General features: G+C 39.4%; 1 protein-coding gene across 1 annotated transcript in view; it reads left to right on the plus strand.

Moving 5' to 3' along the window:
• TRPM3 (transient receptor potential cation channel subfamily M member 3) overlaps positions 1–23,879 on the plus strand; it is a 263,509-nt gene that overhangs the window by 49,852 nt on the left and 189,778 nt on the right. The window contains exons 5-6 of the mRNA XM_037155024.2: positions 831–905; positions 21,763–21,937. Coding sequence (XP_037010919.2) covers positions 831–905; positions 21,763–21,937 — 250 coding nt within the window. The remainder of the gene's footprint in view (positions 1–830; positions 906–21,762; positions 21,938–23,879) is intronic.

A 23,879-nucleotide genomic window follows, 5' to 3' on the forward strand; every position in this document is an offset into this window, starting at 1 on the left:
GGGTAGAATAGCCAAATTGGTAGGAAACCTATTATAATAAAATAGCTTTGATGACTTTTTTGAAGATAAAGAGGTAGAAAAATAAAAAGAAAGATGATAAAGATGTATATGACACAGGTATAATCTATATAGAGATGATTATATGTATTTATCTCTCTAATTAGTTATTTTCTTAGCCAATCAGAGAAAGGGAAGAAAAGGAAATGTGGGAATCTCCTCAGTAAATAATATTATGTATATTGAGTGACATGTTGGCATTCATTTCAATTTCTCTTTGAAAAGAAAAGAAACTAAGTACATTAGTCTCTGAAAAAGTGCTTCTTTTAGGTCAAAAGTAGCTAATTATCTGAGAATAGGACACATACCTCCAGAAATTAGAAAGATGTTTTTAAAAGTAGGGAAGGGAGTGTCCAGTTTCTGTTCAGTCTCAAAAGACACAGAATTGAAAGACTCATGATTATTATAATTACTATTGCAACTCACATTTCTTGAGGAATTTACTAAATACTATTGTTTCAGGCACTTCACATGAACTGACTCAACCCTTGGTCCACCACAGCAATCCTCTAGGTTGAAACAGAATAGTGAAGGATACTTCCTCCAGCAAAGGGAGTGTTGACTTTAAGGACCCATTTACAGAACTGAGGAAGTGATGAGACATCCGTAGGTGATGCAGGAGGGCTACTTGATGCTGTGTATATGTCTGAATGTGCAACTTGGGTTGCCATCACAGGTATAAATTTATATAAATTGGGTGATCAGTCTGCTTTAATAAAATGTGTATCTGACCATTGGGTTGTAGAAATTTCAAAGATTTTATTTTTTGACAGGATGCCTGCCGTTTTTCTCTCTTGATTCCCGCTTGTTTTATTCATTTTGGGGTAGTTGCCAATTAGACCAAATTGGTAAGTATAACTGATGGACAACATGAATTTCCTCTTAAACCCCAACCAAGAGAAATAACCATAGAAACATTTATTTCTTTTAGAAATTTCTAACAATATCCTTCCCAATGACTGCTGCTTATCTTTGTCTCTTCTAAAACATCCAAACACATCAGAAATTAGTTTCACCCTATTATTTATTATCCTAAAATACACATAAGATAGGATGGAAGGAAATGAGCATTTATTGAGGTCCTCATATGTTCCAGGCACCATGCTTGGTATTTTTATACATATTACCTTTTTTAATACTCACAAAAATATTCAAGGAGGGCATTATTATCTTCCTAGGCTGATGTGATTCTCAAACACTTGCTCTTTTCTCCCTACAGAAGAGTTATTTCACTCAACAAGACACTCCCCTAATATTCTGTTACATTGGAGGATTTAGAGGGCATTATTTTATTCAATAACTACAGTCATACTTCAGTATTCATCATTGCAGAACTCTCATCAAACTCTGTGCTCTTGCATTTTGACAAGAAAAAAAATGCTTCAGCACTTGTCGCTTGCTTGGGACTTGTCACACTTGCTAGAACTCATATGAGTCACTACACTACCCTGCAAGAGACAATGCTTCATTATTCAGTACTCGTGGGTTTTGGAACTCATCACAGGTTCCGGAACAAATTAATGATAAGTACTGAGATACCACTGTATTTGAACACAAACTATGCCAGACACATTTTTGAGCATTGGTTTAGTTGGAATTAGTCATTGGAAGAGCTTTGGGCAGAGGATGGTGATCAGTGGAAAGATGGTGGAGGTGCAAAGTTATAGCATGAGTGGGGAGGTAGGACAGTGTGATGGCCTGGAGGGTGGGGTGTAGACAAACAGAGGAGCTCCTGTTCCTGTTCCCATGGCTACAGTCTTTCTTCATGTGACTCGTGGACTTCCCTTTGTCATCCTATGCCTGAGAATATATGAAGGAGGCTGGGAAGGCAAAGGGACGTTCAATTGTCATCACCAGCATCTTATTGATCATTGCACCATCATCAAATGCATTGGGGTAACCATGACATGAAATTCTCCATCTCTGAGCCCATAACTGTTCCATGAGACAAATAACAACTCTATAAGTTAGAGGTCATAGTAGAACTTCACCTAGGGAATTCTGGAAGTAAGAATTTATATTCTCATAGGCTGACAGGCCTGGGTTCAAATCACAAGACTTGAAAAGGAAGTTAAACTTTCTCTGGGCAGGTTACATGTGTATCAAGAACATATCATTGCCATCTGCAGGTGCTCTAACCCATTCAGCCCAATCATTCAGACTTTCTACTGCTGGTAGAAACCAATCAAGTAAAAGACCATCCAAAATACAAATACCAAATTCATGATCAGTGAACTTTAGATGTGATGAATTGCCATTTTTCAGATGTTTTCAACTGAGTGCTTTTCAAAGTTTTCTCTGCCTTTTAAAGAATTTTTCCTCTGAAGAATAAGACAGCACAGTTTAAACATCTACTCTCTCTTCATCTTGGCTTGACACAGTTGTGTGTCACTGAAATATTTGTCATGCTTGTTAATGGAAAGTCTCTTTGTCAATCAAGACAACAATGGAATCAAACAAAAACATTGGAAGAGTAGAACAAATTTTAGCGATACCGATTTCTTAAGGTTTGCCCGTCTTGTATATCTGACTCATTTTCCAATTCAAGCCAGGAGCCCTATGTTTTTGAAGAAAAAGCCTTTTTCGAATTAGTTACTCACTCAGGCATTGGGGCAATTCCTGTAAACAAATGAGTCTGAATGGAAGAAGCGTCCGCTACTCTGATAAGATCTTAGATTCTTTTACATGCGGGGAAGAATGCTGAGATCTCCTTGCAGATCAGAAAGATTTGGGTTGCAAATGTTTGATGGGCATTTGGTCTCAAAGTCAGTGAAGTTTACTTTGCTGGTCAGATTGAACAGGTTCCTTTGATGATAACAAACCTCCTTTTTGGGACCCAATTTCTTCCTGGTTTCACTACCAAAACAACTTTTGTATCTTTTAATTTCTTGTTTTGCTAGCTTCATCTCCTTCAATAATGCATGTAGGCCTTATGTTGCACCCATTCCAAGCTATTTGCAGCCTCCTTTAAATGACATAACCTGTCAAATATATTCTTGTCCTGTCTTGACATTTGGTGAAATTCCAGCCTTTCCTCTACTTATTGGCAAAACCTACACTTCAAGTCTCAACTCAAAAAACCTTCTCTTCTAGAAAATCTTAACATAAACCACACACGCACACCATGATGCTTTTAGGCTCAGTTATTCATCACATCCTCCATGCCCCCATGGCACTCTATGTAAACCTCTGCCGTAGCACTGCCTTTTTCTGATTGAGTGGTTGTCTGTCCACCTATATGCACTGCCCCATCACCTGTAGATTGTGAGTTTCTTGTGTGCAGAGGCTGTCTTACCCATTTTTGTCATCCTGTAAGCCAAGCACAGTCCATGGCACATGCAGGCAGGTGCTCAATAAATTTTTATAGTAAACACTGATATTTGGCTTTCTGGCCTTATTTTTAGATCTGATGCCCAGTCTGACATAAAAATGTAATAGACAAGCTTAGATATTAAAGGCTAGAAAGAAAAGACTAATGATAAAACAGTAATGCCTAGAAAGACTTGGGGAGGACACATAAACAGGGACGTGCCCAGGCGAAGGCCACCATTCATGCTTCTGTCGTGTGCATGAAAGCATTTACTCTGGGAAATTTTACTGTGTTCCTCTTCTCACTGTTAAATCATTTTCATCTTATGAATTTAGAAAGGTTAAGGATATATTTTTATAGCTGCCAATGCCATCATGGCTTATTACTTCCATTGACACAGAAAAAGAAATACCTATGGATTTTACCCCAGTTATTTAAAGTGATAGTCATCCATGTCTGTTTTCGGTCTAGACTAGGATCAATCTATTTCATAGAAATACATAGGTAACTTTAGAAAGACAAAAAACCTAAAGTTAATGAGAAAACTTGTGCTATCTGAGTGCTTTTCTGCCATAATCAACAATGTTACAGTGAGCTATATTTAGAGAAGTTAAAGTATCTCATTCTCTAGGGGGAGTCTTAAAAAAAGTAAAGTGAGATTTTAATTTGCTTGAGATGGCTAAGGCCAGGGAATTCAATCATAGGACCCTTCAAAGCCCCTTCCTAGTACTGAAAATATTTTTACCATCCCTTCAAAAAAAGTATTTGGAACATTTCAAGCCATTGAAATAAATGGACATAAGAGTGAAGTATAATTCACATAGGCTTGCAAAATGACCAGCGATAGTGCTCCCAAGATGTCACTAATAGAGTTGTCATACATTTTCATGGAATAAAATCTTTTAACCTTGAACCCTTAGCTAAAGATCATTAGTCCCTGAGAGAAGTGAGGATAATAAACATGTTAGGCCCTATTATTGACCAAATAAGCAAGCAGCTGATTTTTTTTCTTTTTTGGCATCCATGGCTGAAACAAACAAGTGCTCTTTCCCTCACTGAACAGGCTGTCCCCGTTCTGTGAGAAGGCCAGATTTTAGAAGTTGCGTGCAGTTCCACATGCCACAACCCTGCAGGCAAACACCCATGCCCTAAGTCTCTGGTGGAGAGATCAACAATTGTTGTTAGCTAATGAGCCTTGGCCTCTCTGGGTCCACGTGGGGTTCTGTGGGCAATTCCTTCCAGAATGAGGCAGGGTGGAAAAAAACAGGTGCACCTTTGCTAAAACACAAGGATGAGGATTGAACAGTCAGCTTTTCTGGTCATCAAACAAATCTGAGCTGAACCCTTCTCATTAGCAGCATTTCTCCTACCCGGAGGAAGAACACAGAAAGTGCACACTGAATCGGGTGCACATCAGAACTTATTATGAAAGCCGGGGGGCAGGGGGGTAGATTCTGAAGGAAGCAGCAATTAAGCGTGGTGCGCCTGCCTCAGGAGTCTGGGGAGCTGTGGGAAGCACACTTCCCCTTGCAAATCCACTCTGAGATTCGCCTTTTGGGCACTCATGGAGCAGCACTGGTTTCGTTCTGTTGATTTATTTGGTTCCAGTATTCAAGGAATAAGAATCATTGTAGTGAGTATGAATTACTATTCATAAATTTAGGTATTTAGGAAACATCATGTAGTAAAATCTTTCCTTAATTCAAATAAATCTAATTCTAAACCCCTTTTGATCTCGTTTTTGTAAATTCAATCTTCATCTTTATTAGGTGTCTGCCTCTCTCCTCCCCCCCTCCCCCTTTCCTTCCTTCCTGTCCTACCTCCCACTCTCTCTTTCCTCCTTCCTCTCACTCATCTCTCCATCTCTCCCCATCTCTCTCTCTCTTTCTGAGTCTCCCTCCCTTCCTCCATCCTTCCTTTTCTTTTTCCTTCTCTCTCCCCTCACCTTTCTTCTCCTCTCTCTCTCTAACCCCACCTTTCTCATACTGACAGTATTTCCGCACAATTGGAAAAGGTCCTCTTAACTTCCCTCACCCAAGGTTACCATTCGATATACTAACTGCCTGAGCCTGCTCAGCCCCTCCCAGCCAGAGGCGCTCCCACACTGAGGAAAACCAGTGCTACTTTTGCCACAGCTGGTGTCACCAGTGACCAGGGTGCAGCCTCAGAATCAGCACCCCAAGGTGCACTTCCCAGCAGTCCCCACAGAGCAGATGCCTGTGCTGATCCCACCGTTAGGGAGCTACATTTGGGTGGAAGAAGACAGAAAATAAATAAATAAATAAACAAACAAACAAATAAGAAAGAGATGTAGTGTATTAGATAGTGGTAGTTCTAGGGAGAGACAGATAAAGAAGACAGTAAAGGGAGTGAAAGGAAGGAGCAGCAATTTCAACGGAGTGGTGGGAAGGCCTCATTAAAGGGGAAATTTGAGTAAAGACTTGGAAGAAAGATAGAAAAAAAAAGACTTGGAAGAAGTGAGAGAGCAAGCTATGTGGTATCTTGGGAAAGACCATTTCTAGAAGAGGGAATAGCAATAAGAAAGTGCTGAGAGGGAACAGGGGTGACATATTTGAAGAACCTTGGGGGGCCTGTGTGCCCATGCAGAATGAGCAAGGAGGAGAGACATAGGAAAGGAGACCAGAGAGGGAACTAGGGCCAGATTCAGAGAGGATTGTAAGACCTTTCATGTCCATAGTCACTCTGTGTGGAATGGGAGCTTGCAAAGCTTTGAGCAAAAGAATGAATGATCTTGTACATTTCAACAGAATCATTTTACCACCGAAGTTAAGAGTAGCCTAAATTACAAGCAGGAATGAAAGCAGAGATACCAGTTAAGAGAAAGGCTATAATTGGGGCAAAAGCTGGTGGTGGTTTAGACTAGGGTTAGGGAAGGGAGAAGGGGTCACATTCTCACTATAATTTGAAGGTAGAGCAGGCAAGATTTACCACTGAAATAGATGTAGGGGATGAGAAAGAAAAGATGCATCAAAGATTGCTCCAAGTTTTTTTTAATAAAGTTGCCATTTACTAGGATGGGAAGACCGTGGGGATGAGGATGGCAGGTAGGAGACAATATCAGGAGCTTAGCTTTGGGCATACTGGAGGTGTCTTGTGGCATGTGCAGAGTTGTCGAGAGGGGCACAGTTGTGTGAGATGACTTCAGTGGAGATATTTGGAGCGTGAATATGCAAGTTGTCAGTGTGTAAACCGAATATGAAATCATTCAAGTGGATGAGATCGCCAGAGGAGTGTGTGATGCTAGGACAGAAGAGGACCAAGAGCTGAGCCTTGGGACAATCCCATCAGAGGTCAGGGAGATAAGGAGTGGCCAGCAAAGGAAATAAAGAGTAAGAAGCTAGTGAGGTAAGAGGTAAACCAGGAGAGAGGGCTGTCTGGAAATCCAGTAAAGACTGTATTTATTTCCAAGAGAAAGGAACAGCCAAAAATGTGTCAAATGCCACTGACAGGTCAAGTAAGGAGAGACCCAGGAACTGACCATCAGGGTTGTTGTAAGTCCCTTCTTCCTGTCCCAGGGTTGGGTAATTTTCTTCCTATCTCACTCACCTGTTCCCACCTTTCCCCATCAAAAACACTTTACTTTCTTTTCTTCCCCTTCAGGACATTAGTGGGTTGAGGAGTCTTATCTTCACATCAGCAATGCAGACCTCCCCTGAGAAAAGACAGCCTAGTGGACCCTTTTTGAAATGAGGACAGGGAAAAACCAATAAAAAATAAAATATGAATTAGTAAGTCTATAAATAAGTGTGCTACACAGAAAAGATATTATTTACTTTTAGTCATAGTACCAAGTAGACAATGTATTAACGGACTATAGAAATGATCCTGAAAGTATAGTCTTAGACAATGTATTAAATACAGATAAGCAATTTCCAGCAGGGCAGTGAAACCCCTGTGGAAATAGGATGGAGTGGCTAAGAGATTCCTTTTGAACTAGTTGGTGCCAGGGGCTGAACTGCAAGGAGAATGCACATGTCCCAGTAAGGGCATATTGTATCAATCACATACAACTAGAACAGGTGTCAGTGCTTGGCTTACACAGATAGTCAGGTTTCCAACTTGGTTAGTTTCTTATTAACCACAGGCAACCTTGGGCTTGGCAAACTAACAGAGGTTGCCTTATGTGAATCATTTTTATCACATTAATTAGACCCAAAGGTTGTCAAACTATGGCCCATGGGCCAAATCTAGTGTGCCATCTGTCTTTGTAAATAAAGCTTTATTGGAACACAGCCATATCCATGCTCATTCTTTCACATACCATCTAGGCAGAGTGTTAGATTCAGTAAGACTTGAATATTTGCAATAGAGACCACCTGGCCTACAAGTCTGAAAATATTTACTATCTGGTCTTTTATAGAAAAAGTTTGCTAACTCCTGGCATAGACTTGAAAATGGACATTGGAAACATAACGTGGGGGTTTTGATCCTACTCCATGGGCTTTCATTTTAATTTACTTGAGGGGGCACATCTTAGATTTTTTTTCTTTTCCCAAAGGGATATCTGCTCTCCCTGCAGCTTTATACCAGGGCAGTGGTTTCCAAAGTGTGGTCCATGGACCAGAAGCAATAGCATCACTTAGGAACTTGTCGGAAATATGCATTCTCAAATCCCATGGAAGTTCTAGGGATGGGGCCCAGCAGTATGTGCTTCATCTGCTCCTCCAGGTCAATGTGATACTTGCCGAACTTGAGAGCCACTGTATTAGAACAGACACTGATAAGAAGAGCTGAGAACTTGAAATGGGCATTTCTTCACACCCCAGTGCACAAAGTAGTTCTTTGTACATCTGAATTGGGCTTTTCAGAGCAGTACTTGGAGTGCCACTTTCTTATACAACACACTAGGATAACCCACTTTCTAGAATGATGGTATTCGTGCTGGTTATTGCAGCCAAATGATTAGTGGTGTCAGCAGTAGGAATAAGCCAAGTGTCTGTTCACACAAACATGGAAAAGCAGGATGATAAGGCTAAACACCCTCCAGTGATTCAGGACCCAAGATACCCGTTGCATGTCCCTGGGTCATGGCTGTCCCCTGATTCCTCATCATGCTCTTTGATGGGCTTGTGACAGAATGAAAAGGGGCATTTATTTATTTATAAGAGAGAAAAGTAGAAGGGATTTGTTTCTAGCACCATCATGGATATGCTAGAGCATATGAAAAACTTTAAATTGGTATTTTCCTGCCACGGGTATTGTTCTTGCTATTTTCCTTCACTTAATGATCTAATCCTTCCCTGGAGCATTCACCCCTCTGTGCATCTAGAGAAATATCTCTGAAAATGAACAGCTGTGGTTTAGATAGAGCTGGAAACATGATCCCAGGAATCAGGCAGGAGCATCTGTGAGTCTTGGCATTTTTATGCAGGACGAGATGCAACAAAGGAACAGTAAGCAAACCCAGGCCCATTTTTAAAGACCTGATGATGATGTCAATTTTTAAAATCTGCCAGAAATGAGTTTGAGACCCTAAGACATGAGAAAGATAAGGTAACCATACATACTGGTTTGCCCAGTTCCACTTTACACCTGTCACTCCAGAGTAACAATTAATGATGACCCCTTCACTTGCAAAAGCATCCTGATATTGGTGTGATCAATCATGTGTTCACCCCAGCGAGACACAAGCTGGTAGAATGCCAGAGGGCAGACTCTGCATTTCCTAACAGGTCTCTCTTTGCAACCCCATGCAGACATACAATTCATTTAATGGTAAAACGGGGATCATAATGTCTCTATCACAGGGTTGTTAAGCAGATTGAGTAAGCACGTGCAACCTTCCTGGCTAAGTGCCCCCTATGTGTTAAGTGCTCAGCAATGGCTACCACTCCTCAGGGAGAGAAAAAGGGCCTTCACTCAATTGGCCCAGTGGACTTCACTATATGAAATCATTCACAACAGCCCTGAAATTCATCAGCAACCCTGCTTTGGCTCCATTTGTAATTACCTTTTTAAACATATTATAATTATTGTTTTCTTTTAAGGAACTATGACATCAAGAAAAAAAATATCTCTCAGAGAAGGCCATATTCGCACCTGGAAAATAAGTTCTTATTCACAAACTTGAACAAGAGGCTCAAGTTTGTTAGATACTGCTGCAAAATAAAGCCAGAAATGGAAATGACAGTATTGCAATTTGTGGTGTTGAAACTTGAGGAAGCCCAATAAATTGTATTTCACTCTTGGTAAAAAAAAAAGTTTCAAATTGACTGAGAGTTAGACACCGGGACCAGGCAGATGAAGACTAAAATACATTTTTATTAATGATGAAGTTGTTGGAGATAATGACTTAGTATGAGGGCCAAATGGGTTCACCTCTGCCCCCACCCAGTCAACCAGAAGAGAAATTTGGGTTTACAGCAGACACTTTTACTAAAATCACTGACTGGCACTAGTACACAGGGCATGGGGGAGGGGCAGGGTGGGCGCAGAATCCTCGTCACAGACTTGAGTAGATTAGTTCTATCCCATCAAGAAACACAGGCATTAGTCACCACTAATTGAGTTATTCAATTCAACATCACTGATTAGGTTACTTGATTCTACTCATGAACAGAAATAAGGGAAGGAGAAGGGGCTAGACGTGTCTCACTAATGGAACTTCCTCCCCATGGAAAAGGGAAGGAAGCCAGAGGAAAGAAGGTCCCCCATAACATTGTCAACCGTATTTCTTACTAAGGATTTAGTCACAGTAAAGACTTGATCAGATTGGAGTTACATTATCTTTTGGAAAAGATGTCCAGATAATCAAATAAAAATGTATCACTTTTCCCAACTGTTGGTTCAAAATTGGATGGAATACCATTCCTAGATTCCAAATAATTAGTCCCCTTCCTCTGTCTTATATATGATAATGGCAGCCAGCTATTTTAATAACCTTGGTGGCAAATGAAGGTCACTCCTTGCCTATAGCACCTTAGCTTCTAGAACATATCAATCACCTCAGAGGAAACAGAATTTAGGTTTCAATTTTAGTCATATTGTTTCCTATTCATTTCAACTAGAGGAAGTAATAATTTTCAGGGACATCCTTCCCACGGAGGAAGAATGTAAACTTTTGTTTACATCTTTCTCCCCAGTGGCTGGGACATAGGACTCTAGCTGGGTCCAATTCTGAGAAATAGCAAGCCTTCAATTTAAAAGTACAAGACAACAGAAACAAAATTGCCTATTCAAGTGCCTGAGAATCTAGACACTTCCAGACTTAATCCAGATGGACAAGTGACAGGTGATCACCCACCCAGATCACTCAGCACATTCTTCTCTAGGACCCTGACCACTGAGATCCAGAGAAGACCTGAGAAAGGCCACAATGGGGCCACCTAAATGGCTATCATCTCCACTTTCAGTAGCATGCATCAATGGTATTGTATTAAGACATGATACTCAGTGCCTCTACAACCACCAATTTATTCCTGTCCCTCCAGCTGTGTTAGTCCCCAGGGATAGACCCTGGGCCTTTATATCACAAGCATTTATTTGAACTCTCTTCTAAACGTGAGGCACTGTGAGAACCAGAATGTTGCCTAAGAGGGATGGGGGTGCCTGTCCCATGGAGTTTATAATTCAGTAGATGAAACTTTCATGAAAATAAGGCAGAATAAAATAACTGCCAAAAGAAATGTACAAAAAATAACAACAACAACAATGGGACTCCAAAAGAATGAATAATTAATACTTCCTGAGGGAGTTAGGAAAGGCCTCAGGATTTAGTAACATTTGAACTGGACTTGGAAGATTGAATTGGGGGTCTCTGAGGGACCACCATAAATAGCACCTCTCTTCCTTGTGCAAGTTCTAAACAATTTTAGAAATAAAACAAGCCCCGATGGAACTCAAAATACCATTTTTTAGTTGGGGGACAAGTTAGCAGCCATGGTGTTAAGTCTGTTGGCCAGTGGACTTGGTGGCTCCCCTAACATAGGCAGCATCTCACGATGAACCTCCCCCTCCCACCCCCAGCCCGCCACACACACCTTCGGCAGCAGGACCCCTGGAGGAGCCCCGTAATCTCAGGCTTCCTACAGGCAGATGCCAAAGGGAAGAAACAGGAGGCTCAGTGAGCAAGCCTGGTTATCCTTCTCAGATTTACCAAAATTCCAAGTGAGTAAAAGAGCACAGAAAACTCAAGGATGTGCTTATGAGAAATTCTTCTGTATGAGAATTAGGATGGCTAATGGGAAGTTAAATAGTCCTAGGCTGAGGGACATGAAAATAATCTGAAGAGACCAGAATCAGAGTGAACATGGAGTTCTGGAGAGAGATGAGGCTACAGGTGAAGGTTGGGTCCAGAATATGGGAGGCTTGTCTGTCACATGAAAGGACTTGAGCTTTTATCCATAAGCAGTGGGAATCCTCTGAGGACTATTATAGACAAGGCAGTGTTTACGGAGAATAATCAGCAGTTATGTGATGATTGTTGGAGAGCAGGAAAATCAGTCAGGCAGCGATCTTAGTAATCCACAGGAAAACCAATGAGCGCAGACCCTGGGTATTTGGCATGATTCCTGATTACTTAAAAGTTTAAGTCAGACCTGAGTGTCCTGGATCTCAGGTTGGTTGATTGAGGGAAAATTGTTTATTTATAAAAATATTTTTAAATTTCTGTAGAAGTAACTACATTGTCATGTAACGTATGAGAAATCAGGATGTACTTGATGGTAATTCAGTATCCTGACGGTCTTCTGTACCCCAAATTTTAGTGATAAACTACTACATGTAGAGCACGGTAGGATACACTGGGAATACAAAGATAAACCTAATAGAGAAAAGAGATATCCAAACATGTAATTAATGAAATAAAACTTCGAGAGATTTTTCAAGGTACATAATTACTGACATGCACTTTGTAATACATGAATGAGGATGGTTAATTCTGCTAGTGGAGGTCAAAGGGAGGGACCCAAGGAAGCTTGTCTTTGAATCTGAAAATTCAAGGATGAGTATCAATTCCTCACAGAAAGTAAATCAAAAAGAACATTCCTTAAAGAGAGGATTGAACCTTTTTATATTTGAGGCAGAGAAAAGTAATTGCAGTCTCCCTCAACTGATGTAAAGAGATTTTTTAATAATTTTGGAAAGGTAATTGAATACATACACCACCAGCAACATTTCCCTTTCTCCCACCATCTGCCTCTCATACCCAGCTCTGCTCCACACTGTAGACTAGGTCTTTTCATGTTTTTTTCAATCCAGAATTCCCTTGGCTGCTCTGTTGCTTACTAATTTCTGCCAAGAAGCCAAAGGAACTTGTACAGGCTGTGGGCGCCTAGATCCTGGCACCATTACAGGAGAGTGTGGGCAAAGTATTATGAAGTAAAATGAATTAGAACCACTCTGGTTACCTTACATCTGAGAAGGCAGTGAATGCCTTTTGATGTGGGCTTTGAACAGAGCAGAGACTAAGAAGACTATAGCTTTGTTTGGGTGAGTTTTCTTGTAGACTTAGATCAATTACATCTAAACATTCAGCCTGCAAACAATGGCCCCAAAGAAAATAATGCTGGCTTTCCTTTTATGAAAGTAATACTTGCCTTAGAGCCCATGGGATTGGCTGTTTGCTTTCTATTGAAATGATTCATGTGGAATGTTGTTTGGATGTACTTGTTATATATGCACATTAATAGCAGAATATTTTAATCAGAGCTCTCTGCCCATAAGGGAATAACTGTTTCCCATTCACTAAGTCAAAAGCTAAGTTAGTTTATTAGCATATAATATACTTGGAGTTGGTTTTATGGTTTATAGATCTTATTATTTGGCATTTATATTTTGTCCAACCCACAGAACTCAAAAGACTTAATAAGTCAATTGAAGGATTAAGGAGAGGCCCCTAGTAGAAGGCATCTGAGGAATGACATGAAATGTCACCTACCCCAAGACAGATAGTTTTAGCCATTTGGATACAAGATAAAGGGGTTGGGTTCTGAAGCATGTTATTGCTCTTTATGAGAGACTATTTAAACTTAGAGCATGTTTCAAATTATTTATTTTTCAGAGCATCTTTTCGGTTTACACATATAAAGTGCATTAATTTTACTTTCATCTTCAAAAATAATTTATACACTTAAAGTAGAAACATTATTTAAACTTAATAAATATAAATAAAATACCTTGTTTGCATTTGTTTAAACATATTGTTCTTAGTAAGTGCCAGGATCTGCTCTAAGTGCTTTGTAAATAATAAGTTCTTTGTTACTCAGAGCAACCCTGTGAATTATGTACCAACTCTGTATGTTAGATAATGTGTAGAAAATCAAAATGTATTTTTGGTATATCAATTTATATCAAGGTTTCTTTTTGCCCTACTAAGACATGCATGGTTGCAAATAACATGCTGTTAATTTTGTGACGTCTAACCACGTTGTCAAAGTTTACAGTAGCAGGGAGGTAAAGTAGACTTTCACCCGTGCTGAGAGGGTAAGTGGGAGTCAGTAGGAAGCCAGTAGACAAATGAAGGTAAAAGTTATAATGGGACTGAGAATCAAAGTCTAAGAGCAAGGACAGGACAGGTTCAGCCCAGTTCTAGGCTCACAGCCCACAATGTAAGGAAAATCTCAATCAGATGGAGTGCAAAATAGGTCAAAGCTTTCAAAGTGTAGGGTAAAGATGGTAGTGGTGTTGAGTGAAGAAATGCTCCCAGGAATGCCCACTGAAATCACGGCAAAACCCCAGTCGGGGGGCCCGTGCCGCTGGGGAGGGAGCAAAGGCCCCAGCCTAGTTTCATATGGAAGGAAATGCTGCTCTCTAGGAACAAAAGATAATCCAAGAGTGATTGCTTTCTCCTCCACTGGGTACAGAGCTCTCCAAAGAGGGGACCAAAACCTCTCCTGCTGTTGTCAGGGTAAAGTTCCTTTTTATACAACACAGGTGACATCTTCTACCTTAAAGTGAGAGAAGTGGAGCAGCTCACCATGACTGGTAACCAGCTTCCCACATGAGCATCAGTTGGTGCTCCAAAAGGAAGACCCACTTGACCCTTGTACAGCTAGTAGTCTTTGCTCAATTTTGACTTGAATGTTGCCTCTTAAAGCCCTGACTCAAAAAAAAATCTGCTATCCAAAATTCTTCTTATACAAGACCTCTCAAGGACTCTCTCCACGCAGGTGTCTGCATGCTGAGAAAGCGCACATGAGGACTTTTAGGCTAGGTAAAGACAAGTGAAGGCTTTGTAGAGTGAGAAGAGGTGAACCTAAGGAGTCGAATGTTTGGTAGCAATAAAGAGAAACTCACTGAAAATACAAAAAGGGTATTTTTTGATAAGGAAACAGAAATGTGTCTCCGCCCTGTTTTCATATGACTCATGGGTGAAGAATGTTCTTTTTCATTTTTAAATGTTTAAAAATAAATCAAAAATGTTTTATGACATATGAAAACTATGTGAAATTTAAATTTCAGCGTCCACATAAATTATTTTTCTCATTAGTATACCTGTAGTACAAAAATGGACATTTCATTGTATTTTAAAACATGTTCTTTAAAATTTTATTCAAATTTGTTTTCTCTCTTATTATATAAGTATTTGCATGATGTTCTCAGTTTGACTCATTGTCCTTACAAAGCCTAAAATATTTAGTACCTTACCCTTCTTCAGAAAAACAGTTATTTCCCCTGGTCTATAGGGGACTCTGTGTAGGAACTACAACTGTGTAGTGACTGCAACTTGGACTGAAAAGTCACCACAATCCTAGAAATCTCTCTCGCACAAATACCCTTTGCCTCCCTCTCGTTCAGACCACACGCTCTCTCCTCCCTGGCGTTCTCTGTTCCCTTTTATTCTTCCTGCATACAGACTTCTTTGTCTGTTTATTCACCCTCGCACAGTCCCATCAAAGCCACCAGTAATAGAGGGTTTACTCAACAAATACAAATGCCCACCTGTCTCCCAGTTACTCACCTTGGGCCCAGGGTATCAACTCCAATTCCAGGAAGGTAAATCTACCCCACTGTAGGTCTGGAATTAAACCAGGATTGAAAGAAGACAAGTAAGGCAGCCCTTCTGTGCCATGGATAGTTCAATTCCCTAAGGGAGTGTTGATAGGGGAGACATGATGAGGGTTTGTAGGCCACATGCCACAGTGACCTTGGCTGACAGTGACCTTGGCTGGCTTGTGAGATTTCCCATTCAATCTACTCATCGACTCCTCCAGTTCTGTCTTTCGGCCTCTGATTGCTGGACAGAAAAGCAAAGCAGGAAGACAATGCTAAAAATAAAAGCCAACTGGTGGGGGCTGGTACAGGATTTCTATGGAAATATCTGTAACATTGATAATTCACAAAATGTATTACTTCAACAATATTGAAAACAAACAGAAAAAATGGGGTTTGCTATATTAGTGCAATAGATTTTATAGTCTCAGTCCCCAGGATAAGAAATGCTATGTAGCATTACTTTCAATCTGTTATCACCGTCTCAGACAGGTGTTCCCATTAATCCAAACTCTGTTATCTTCAGTGTCTTGACAGCCTCATACCATATTTTGCTGTATATAACACGCACCCATGTTTTTGTGCTCATTATACATGGAACCATTTTACCCATGTATAATATGCATCCTTATTTTTCCCTCAAAAATTTGGACAAAAAAGTGCACACTCTACAGGGCAAAATACAGTATCTCCAGCCAAATGTGCTGAGATTTTAAATGCCAAGATAAAAAAAGCACATGTTCATTTTCCCTGAAATATTGATATTAGCCTTAAATATAGAAAGATTTTATATGGAAGGGGTCCATTTAGTTAAACACAAATAAGGGAGTTGCCATAGGGATTGACGATGATAGGAAAAGACACTTAATAAATTCACATTATCTTTACCCCTGCCTAGTTCTACAGTGGGTTGAAAATTTATGCCTTATGAAGTCCCACCCACAAGGAAAGACCCCAGCCACCTTTCAAGGAGTTTCTTCCCCACTAGAGAACCATGGGTACCTGAACATGAAGCATCTTGTTGTGTATTTACTTTGCTTCGTAACATGTGCATTACCTTATAATTCCAAGTACTTTCCTAAGCATCAATGTAGGTGCAGAATTATACCAAAAAAAAGTGTGGTAATAATGACACACACAATCGTCCTGCAGTGGGCGTGACACTCCCTTGTGGAGGAACATCATCAGGATTCACTAAATGGCATTTTGGTTTATTACCCATTTTCCTGAAAAGTCAGACACATCCCATTTATGGTTCTCTTGTCTTGAATAGGTATTATATCCTCTCTCCAAACCATGAGGCAATAAATAAAACATCTGCTTCCGTAGATGACTGAAGAGATATTATAGTTAAAATGAGATGCATTTTTCTTATATCATCCCTAGATATTTTCTTGGGCAGACTCTGTTCCTTAGAAGCTCAAAGATTTCCAATAACATTTCTTTTTTGTATAATATAGCATAGTAAACATTCTCTTTCTGAATAATAATATTCAGTTGTACCTGAATATTCATGTCCTGGGAATATTCCTAATTGTAAGAAGCACCTTAAACTGGATCAACAAGAATAATTTTGAATGTTGCCAGTTAAACACAACTGATTACCAGCCTTGTGAAGTTTTCATAAATCCATCCCACAACTTCCAGACCACAGAAGAGAGGCAGTAAAAGTTAAGGACATCAAGAATCTAAATCTGGAACTATTTGTGAGATGCTATGGTATTGTGCAAGTCTGGGCCATTTCTTTTCAAGTAGGCAGTAAATAAGAGACCATTCAAATGAGACGAATAGCTTAACTGCTACCCTTCCCCTCACTACAGTAATTGCTGGTTTCCCCCGAGTCTATGTAAGGTTCTATTTGAAAAATGCACGATCTCAGGTGGTTGCTGAGTTTTATGGCCCCATTATGTAGTCCAAATACAATAAATGTATTTGGACTACATACTGGGTAGTCAGTGTTTTGTTGGTTAAGTCAACCATTGAATCAAAGACAAGGCCATTTAAGGGACAAATTGGATGAAGGGGACATGTTCCATGCTTTTTAATTTTATGCAAAACTTAACTATGCAAATTTTAAATTATAAAAAATAAAACATATTAATAAGGTCTCATGGTAGGCATAATTTCAAAGCATATGAACTCTTCACACAAACTTCTAAATCAAGAATCACTTAATTCCAGAGCTGACAAGGCCAGTGAATTGTGTTCACGTTATTGCTATACGGTTTTAGCTGTTAAACACAAACATCCACCCACCACGTATAGACACAGTCCTGAATTGCTCAAGATCTTCAGGAAGTTGCCTCTCACATAAAACTCAAATCCTCCTTTACAAATAACGTATGCTGCAATAATCATATGATCTGTGTGGCCTTTGTCATTAGGATTTAGCTAAAGATCCATCTGCTACATTCTAACTCCATGTAAATATAAACCATTTTCCAACAGCAAATAAAGTATTCTTTAGGCTTATAGGCATTTTACATCATATATGGTGGTGTTGTTGTAAAACCAATGTGTTAGTTCAGTTTGATGTTAACATAAAACCAAAGTGTTAATACAGTTTGATCAAACTTTTCAGCTGTCTAAGCAGTTCACTGCAACACACCACATGCTTTCTCAAGTGCCCGAACCAATCATAAATTACAGTCTTGTGTCAGTAGAAAAAGGGAGGAAGAGAGAAAAAAGGCCTTTGGAATTTCGAGACATTCTTCCATTCCTTCCTCCTCCCTTCCTCACAACACCCCACCCAGTCTTTGTTTAAGCCAGTTTTAACACTTTTCGCTTATTGGGAGCCCAGGTTAAACTGCATCACAGTCACAACAAAATGTGACGGAAGTCTAAGAGATTATCTTCTGTGAAACACAGTTGGGTTTAGTTTGTAATTTGAGAGCCCTCAGTCATCCTGCAGAATATAGCTACTAAATCCGTGACTCATGCACACGTTTTTGTAGGCTATCATGCATCCAGTTCTAAAACTGCAAAAGCTAGAGTGTGGCAAGAATCTACAAAAGATTCTTAAACAAATCTACATGACTCTAAAATTAAATTCTAAGGGAAATTTAGTATCTCTAAGAACTACTGCAAGTCTTTGGTTATGGTAGAAAATGAAAAATTATTGCAATCAAACAAGAAATTAACCTACTTTTCCTCCAAACTAAAAGAACAAGTATTCACAAAAAGGTTCCTGGGGGATCTAGATAAAATTAAACTTCTTTTCCCTAAATAATAGAGATTATATTTTTAAAACCATGGGTCTAAACAACTATTTTTGTGAATGGTTGATGGGTTTGGCCAAGTAAGGCATACATTTGAGAGGATGTTTAAAGGAAGTTGTATTGATTTTTATGAGCGTAAAGAAAATGGTGTGGGCCCTGGGCACCCACCTGGGTCTGCAGTTGATGCCCAGTCTGCTTTATGTCAACAATGAAAAAATAGACCACTCTTGATATTTTAAAAAGTGTTTTCTTTACTAATGAAGTTATGTACTACAGATATTATTTTGTAAGTTTGTTCATTTCTCTATAGAGTATTTTTAACACTCTATAAAAGGTAATTTAGAATGAAACTGTGGGCAGAAGAAACAAAAACAAGAAGATAAATGAAGGGGAGGGAAGAGAATAGCCTATAGATAGTGCTTCATCCTGGGAAGTTAAGCCAATCATTGTAACAAAGCAGCAATAACATGCTATAGCTTCCCTGGGCACAGTTTTGTTTGAAAACCCATTTCAGAACTTGTCTCATAGGCCTCAGTGAGCTTTATAAAAGAACACAAGTCAATGTTTTTTGCAGATATCCCAATGTGCTTATTTTAGGGTGGGGTTATATAGGGGTCCATTAGCAAGTTTTTCAATAGGCTTCAAGTATCCACGAACCCCTCTGAAACTGCAAAGAAGTATTTTTGTGACTGTCCATATGTGCAGTTATTTTTTTCAGAGAAAGTGTGAATAGCTGTCATCAGATCCATGAAAGTATTAAAACATCCTGATATCTAAAAAATAGGCTAAGAACCATTGTTTTAGGTCATTACTAATTATTCAAGGTTTTCTTTTCTCAGAAATAAAGATAACATGTGTGTATGTTTGTGTGTTTTAATAGAAAGGCTTAATGTTACCATATCTTAGCAAATTTAATCTGCTTATTATAAATATATATAAAATTGATATAGTTTTTCATCACTGTAATTGACTACAACTTTATTTCTAACATAGGACTCTAAACCTTTGCATTTTCAGAAGGTATAACAACTTAATTACAAGCAGACAATTTATTGGTCCCAGATCATCTTTTTAAAATTGATCCTTTGCACGCATAAACTAAGAGTGGTCTCCAGCCATCTTGTCTATTGTCTTGTAGACTCTAGATCACTGGAACATTCTAGAAAGTCCACTTCATGATTTCTTCCTCTGTGAGAAAACTGAGTAGATCACGGTTTTTGTGTGAGTTGGAGTAAAGATCCCACAGACAGGATCAGTGCTCAAGAGTAAAACTTTGGAAAACTTCTCCCTTAGAGGATCCTAGAATAAGTCCAAATATATCATTTGATATAAAATATGATGTGTGGCTCATTGTTTCTTGAAATGAAGCAATATGGGAATAAGTGCTAAAACTAAACAAAAACAAAAGTTAAACAGCATAGTACTTTGAGAAATACTTTATAAACTGACTTTTTAAATGCTGGAAAATACACACTTCCAAGACACATTAAAATACAAATCTATAGGGCTAGGTATTTTTTATGTCAGCAAATTCTCCTCCAAAAGAAATGTGCTATATTAACATTTCAAATGAGATGTTAATCTTCAAAGTGCCTTTCAACAGGAATTTACTTAAACCTCTAATCAGCAGCAGTGGGAAAAGGGTCTTCCTTAGAGACACCCAAACAGAGCTTTCAAGCAACCTTTTGTGCAAGTCATGAAGGGCTTCTGGGTCAAAGGAGAGAGCAGCATGGCCTTTCACTTCCTTCTCCTTGGATTTGAAGGAGGAACTCTCAGAACTCCACACACAGAAAACTCTGGTGGGATCATGAGTCCTCTCTCTCTCTCCCAGTTCCCTCTGGGGAACAACAACAACAAATCTTTGCATCTGGTCTTGATCAACAACGTCATTCTTTTTTATACTTTTAAAATGTAGATTTAAAACAGCACCCATTTTTTATAACTGGCATTTTGGAACACTCTGTTAAGATGAAAATCAAGCCATGAGAAAACAGTGATTCAGAAGTAAAAGAGGTTATACACAAGTCAAATAAAATTTCTTATTAATGGAGCAAGAAACCAATCCCCAAACTAGTATTTCTCACAGGAAAGCGGTTTCTTGATATAAGATAAAACCATAGCTGAAGGGGGAAGAGGGAGAACTAAGATGACTGAAGGTTTATTTTAGTTCCTATTGATAGATTAGAGTAGTATAGAATCTTGATTAGCACTTTTTTTAAGACAACTGTTTTGTGTACCCTACAAAACCCAAGAAGGTTGAATGAGAAAATGCAGTGTGATACCAAATTGAGTATTCAGTGACAAATGATGATACTTGATAAGACACTTGAAAATGAATTTGATTTCTTTCACATGTCTCTCATAGACATTTGTTTTTAATAGTTCTTTTTGATATGTTAGATTGAGCTATAGGTAAGTGCTGATGTTAGGCTAATTTTTACTTAAAAACAGCAGTGTCTTATGGTTCAGCATAAATAGATTAAATATTTTAAGAAAGGTCAGTGAAACCACTGGATTGAACAAATGTTTACTGACCAGCCGCCATGTGCCTGGCACCATGCTCAGTACGAAGGATGCTGTAACGGCAGATGGCAGATGCCATGTCTCCCGGCACCTTATTATAACTATTATGCTGCTAGGAATCAATAATCAATAGAAGAATCAATTCTGATCATTTGTGGTCAGAAATAAACCCATTATTTAGCCAGTAGTTGATTCGACAAGTTAAAATATGCTTTCAGCTGATTTTGATAAAAAGAACCATTTAAACATTTTCTTACCACTGCGTTGGCTTCAGGAAGAAGGAATTATTAACTTCCCATTTTTCATGTAAGAAACTGAACCAATGAATACATACAAGACTTGTTTAATATCACCTTTGTCTTCCAACCTTTGGCTGCTGGCCCAGGGCTTCATCTACTAATCAGTCCCTTTCTCTCTCCTCCCCGCCTGCCCTTGCCTGTAAAGTATGATAATCAGTACCTTGAGCTCCCAGCATCCTGGGAAGTGTTGGGAAATGGCAAAGTCAGAGACTTTCTGGTGGGAGCATTCTGCTGATGGGTTTTCCGTTAAGTTTTGCTCAGTATTTTATTCCCTCATATGTTGTTACCTTCCCCTGTGCTCAGTAATTTTAGTTTGTGCTTTTTTTCTCTTTTTTTGTCTCTTTGGTGTGCTGGCTTTGTGTTCTTTTCTCTTTTTTCCTTTTATTTTCATTTTTTAATGCAGGAATTGGTCAAGGTGTTCCAGTGGTGGCGCTCATTGTGGAAGGAGGACCCAATGTGATCTCAATTGTCTTGGAGTACCTTCGAGACACCCCTCCCGTGCCGGTCGTTGTCTGTGATGGGAGTGGACGGGCATCCGACATCCTGGCATTTGGGCATAAATACTCAGAAGAAGGCGGGTAGGTGACTTACCAGGCCCCGTAGGAGACCTGTGAGTGCATAGCCTGTATTCTAAGCTTGGAAGAGAGGGTATTAGTTGATTAAGATTAATGGCATGGGAGGGTGGTCAGAAAGAGCAAGGGAACATATTCCAAATATCCTATTAAGTGGTAAAATCTGTGAAAGTGATGCTAGACCACACTGATGATAAAAATAGAAGGGGAGCAAGGGGGACATTGGGGCCTTTCTCTTTTCTTCATTAGCACAACTAATCTGGGCCATAGAATACAGGTTAGTAACTTGGGAAAAGCTGGAATGTGCAGCTTCCAGGCTTGGCCACCAAATAGCAGCATCACCAGGCTGCTGCGTGTTTATAAATGCTAAGTGTTTACAGAAACAATTGGCAGCCTGTGCTGTCAAATCCATCTGTATTGGCTTGGGAAGTGGAATCTCTGTAAAGGTAGCCTCTCTGGCCCTGAATAAACTCCTCTTGACTCCCTTATGTCCTTTCCTTGGTCTGTCAGCCCCACGATGCTGCTTTCAGTAGTCCAAAGCCCTCAGCCCCTGGAGGCCTTCCCTTCATAGCCTGCTTCTCCAACCAGAGATCCAGGCACTTGCAGATTGCTAGATCAAAGTAATTCACTTCATGACGTGAATGAATTGAAGGAGGAAAACTCAAGGGAGCCACCGAAGTTTTAAAGAAGGAACTTCCTAACATAATCAATTATCCTAACACATGAAACTGGAGAGAGAAAGGAGCTCCAAAGGAGATGGGGGTCATTTATTCATCCCTCTTATAAATCTACAGTAAGTGCTTACCATGTGCCTTGCAGTAAGATAGGGAAAAAAATAACATACCACTTCTACCCTCAAAGATCTCAAAGTGAAACTAGTAAATAGACAAATTTGCAATTACCATAAAAGTGACAGGTGAGCTTGCTTACTTCAGGACACCCCCCATTCTACCTCTCTCTGGCCCAGCCTGCCTTAGAATAAGGAGATTCAGCATAGCAGCTCAATACCACCACCTCTTCTCTTCCCATTCTTTCCTCACCTCTGCGAGCAACAGTCCAGGCCAGCCATTGAATCAGCACCCTCCCCTGGTAAGTGGGTGGACCTAGCCATGTGAAAGGAATGATGAAAAGCACAGGGCCTCTTGCTCAACACTGCAAACAATGACAGTGATTTTAGGCCCTGTTAAAGCTTTTGATATTCTTTTTAAAGTTAATTTTGTAAGCACGGTGTGCTTACTAGCAAATTTAATTAAATTACTTCTATCTTCTTTGATAGCAAATACTGGTCCACATTTTTAGTTAAGGAGATAAAAAAAGAGAACATTTGTCCAAGTGCCTCCATGTCTATTACCAACACAAATTTAAGCTCCTCAACCGTGCTTTGCTTTTATCAAAAATTTAGCCATTGTTCTCATTGATTTAAGTATAGCAATTTGTTCCTTTTTCTGAAATAAGTAAAGAATTTATACATTTTTTATTTTTGGCTTACTTTTTTGCTTCCTAGTGCTTGTGATTATTTTATTGTATTTCTATGACGTAAAAACAGGTTTGCATTGAGAATGCACACTTCCTGCCTTACCTGTGTGATCCAGGATGGAAGGCATGCTTGCTTTCAGAAAACAAATGAACAAGGAAGCCGTGCACCACAGCATTTCAGGTTTTCTAGGTCTATACACAATGAAAGTCTGTACCCAGTGTCTATTGTTGTCATTAGTTTGGGTTTGTGTACCTGCAAAATGTTAAAAGTTTTGATAAGTTTCACTTCTTGATTCTGTTTTGGTGACAAAAGTGTTATACATGTTAAAGCTGGGTTAGGACTCTGCATCTTTTAACCTGAGAGACAGGCACAGAGAAATGAAGTGCTTTGGCAAGGTCACACAGCCTACAGTGCCAGCTCAGGATTCTTTCTGGTATATTATAAAAATTTACTGAAATGTGTTTTTTGGTT

Source organism: Artibeus jamaicensis, unplaced genomic scaffold (assembly GCF_021234435.1).
Source record: "Artibeus jamaicensis isolate MK-2021 breed Jamaican fruit bat unplaced genomic scaffold, CSHL_Jam_final scaffold_1964, whole genome shotgun sequence".
Classification (NCBI taxonomy): domain Eukaryota; kingdom Metazoa; phylum Chordata; class Mammalia; order Chiroptera; family Phyllostomidae; genus Artibeus; species Artibeus jamaicensis.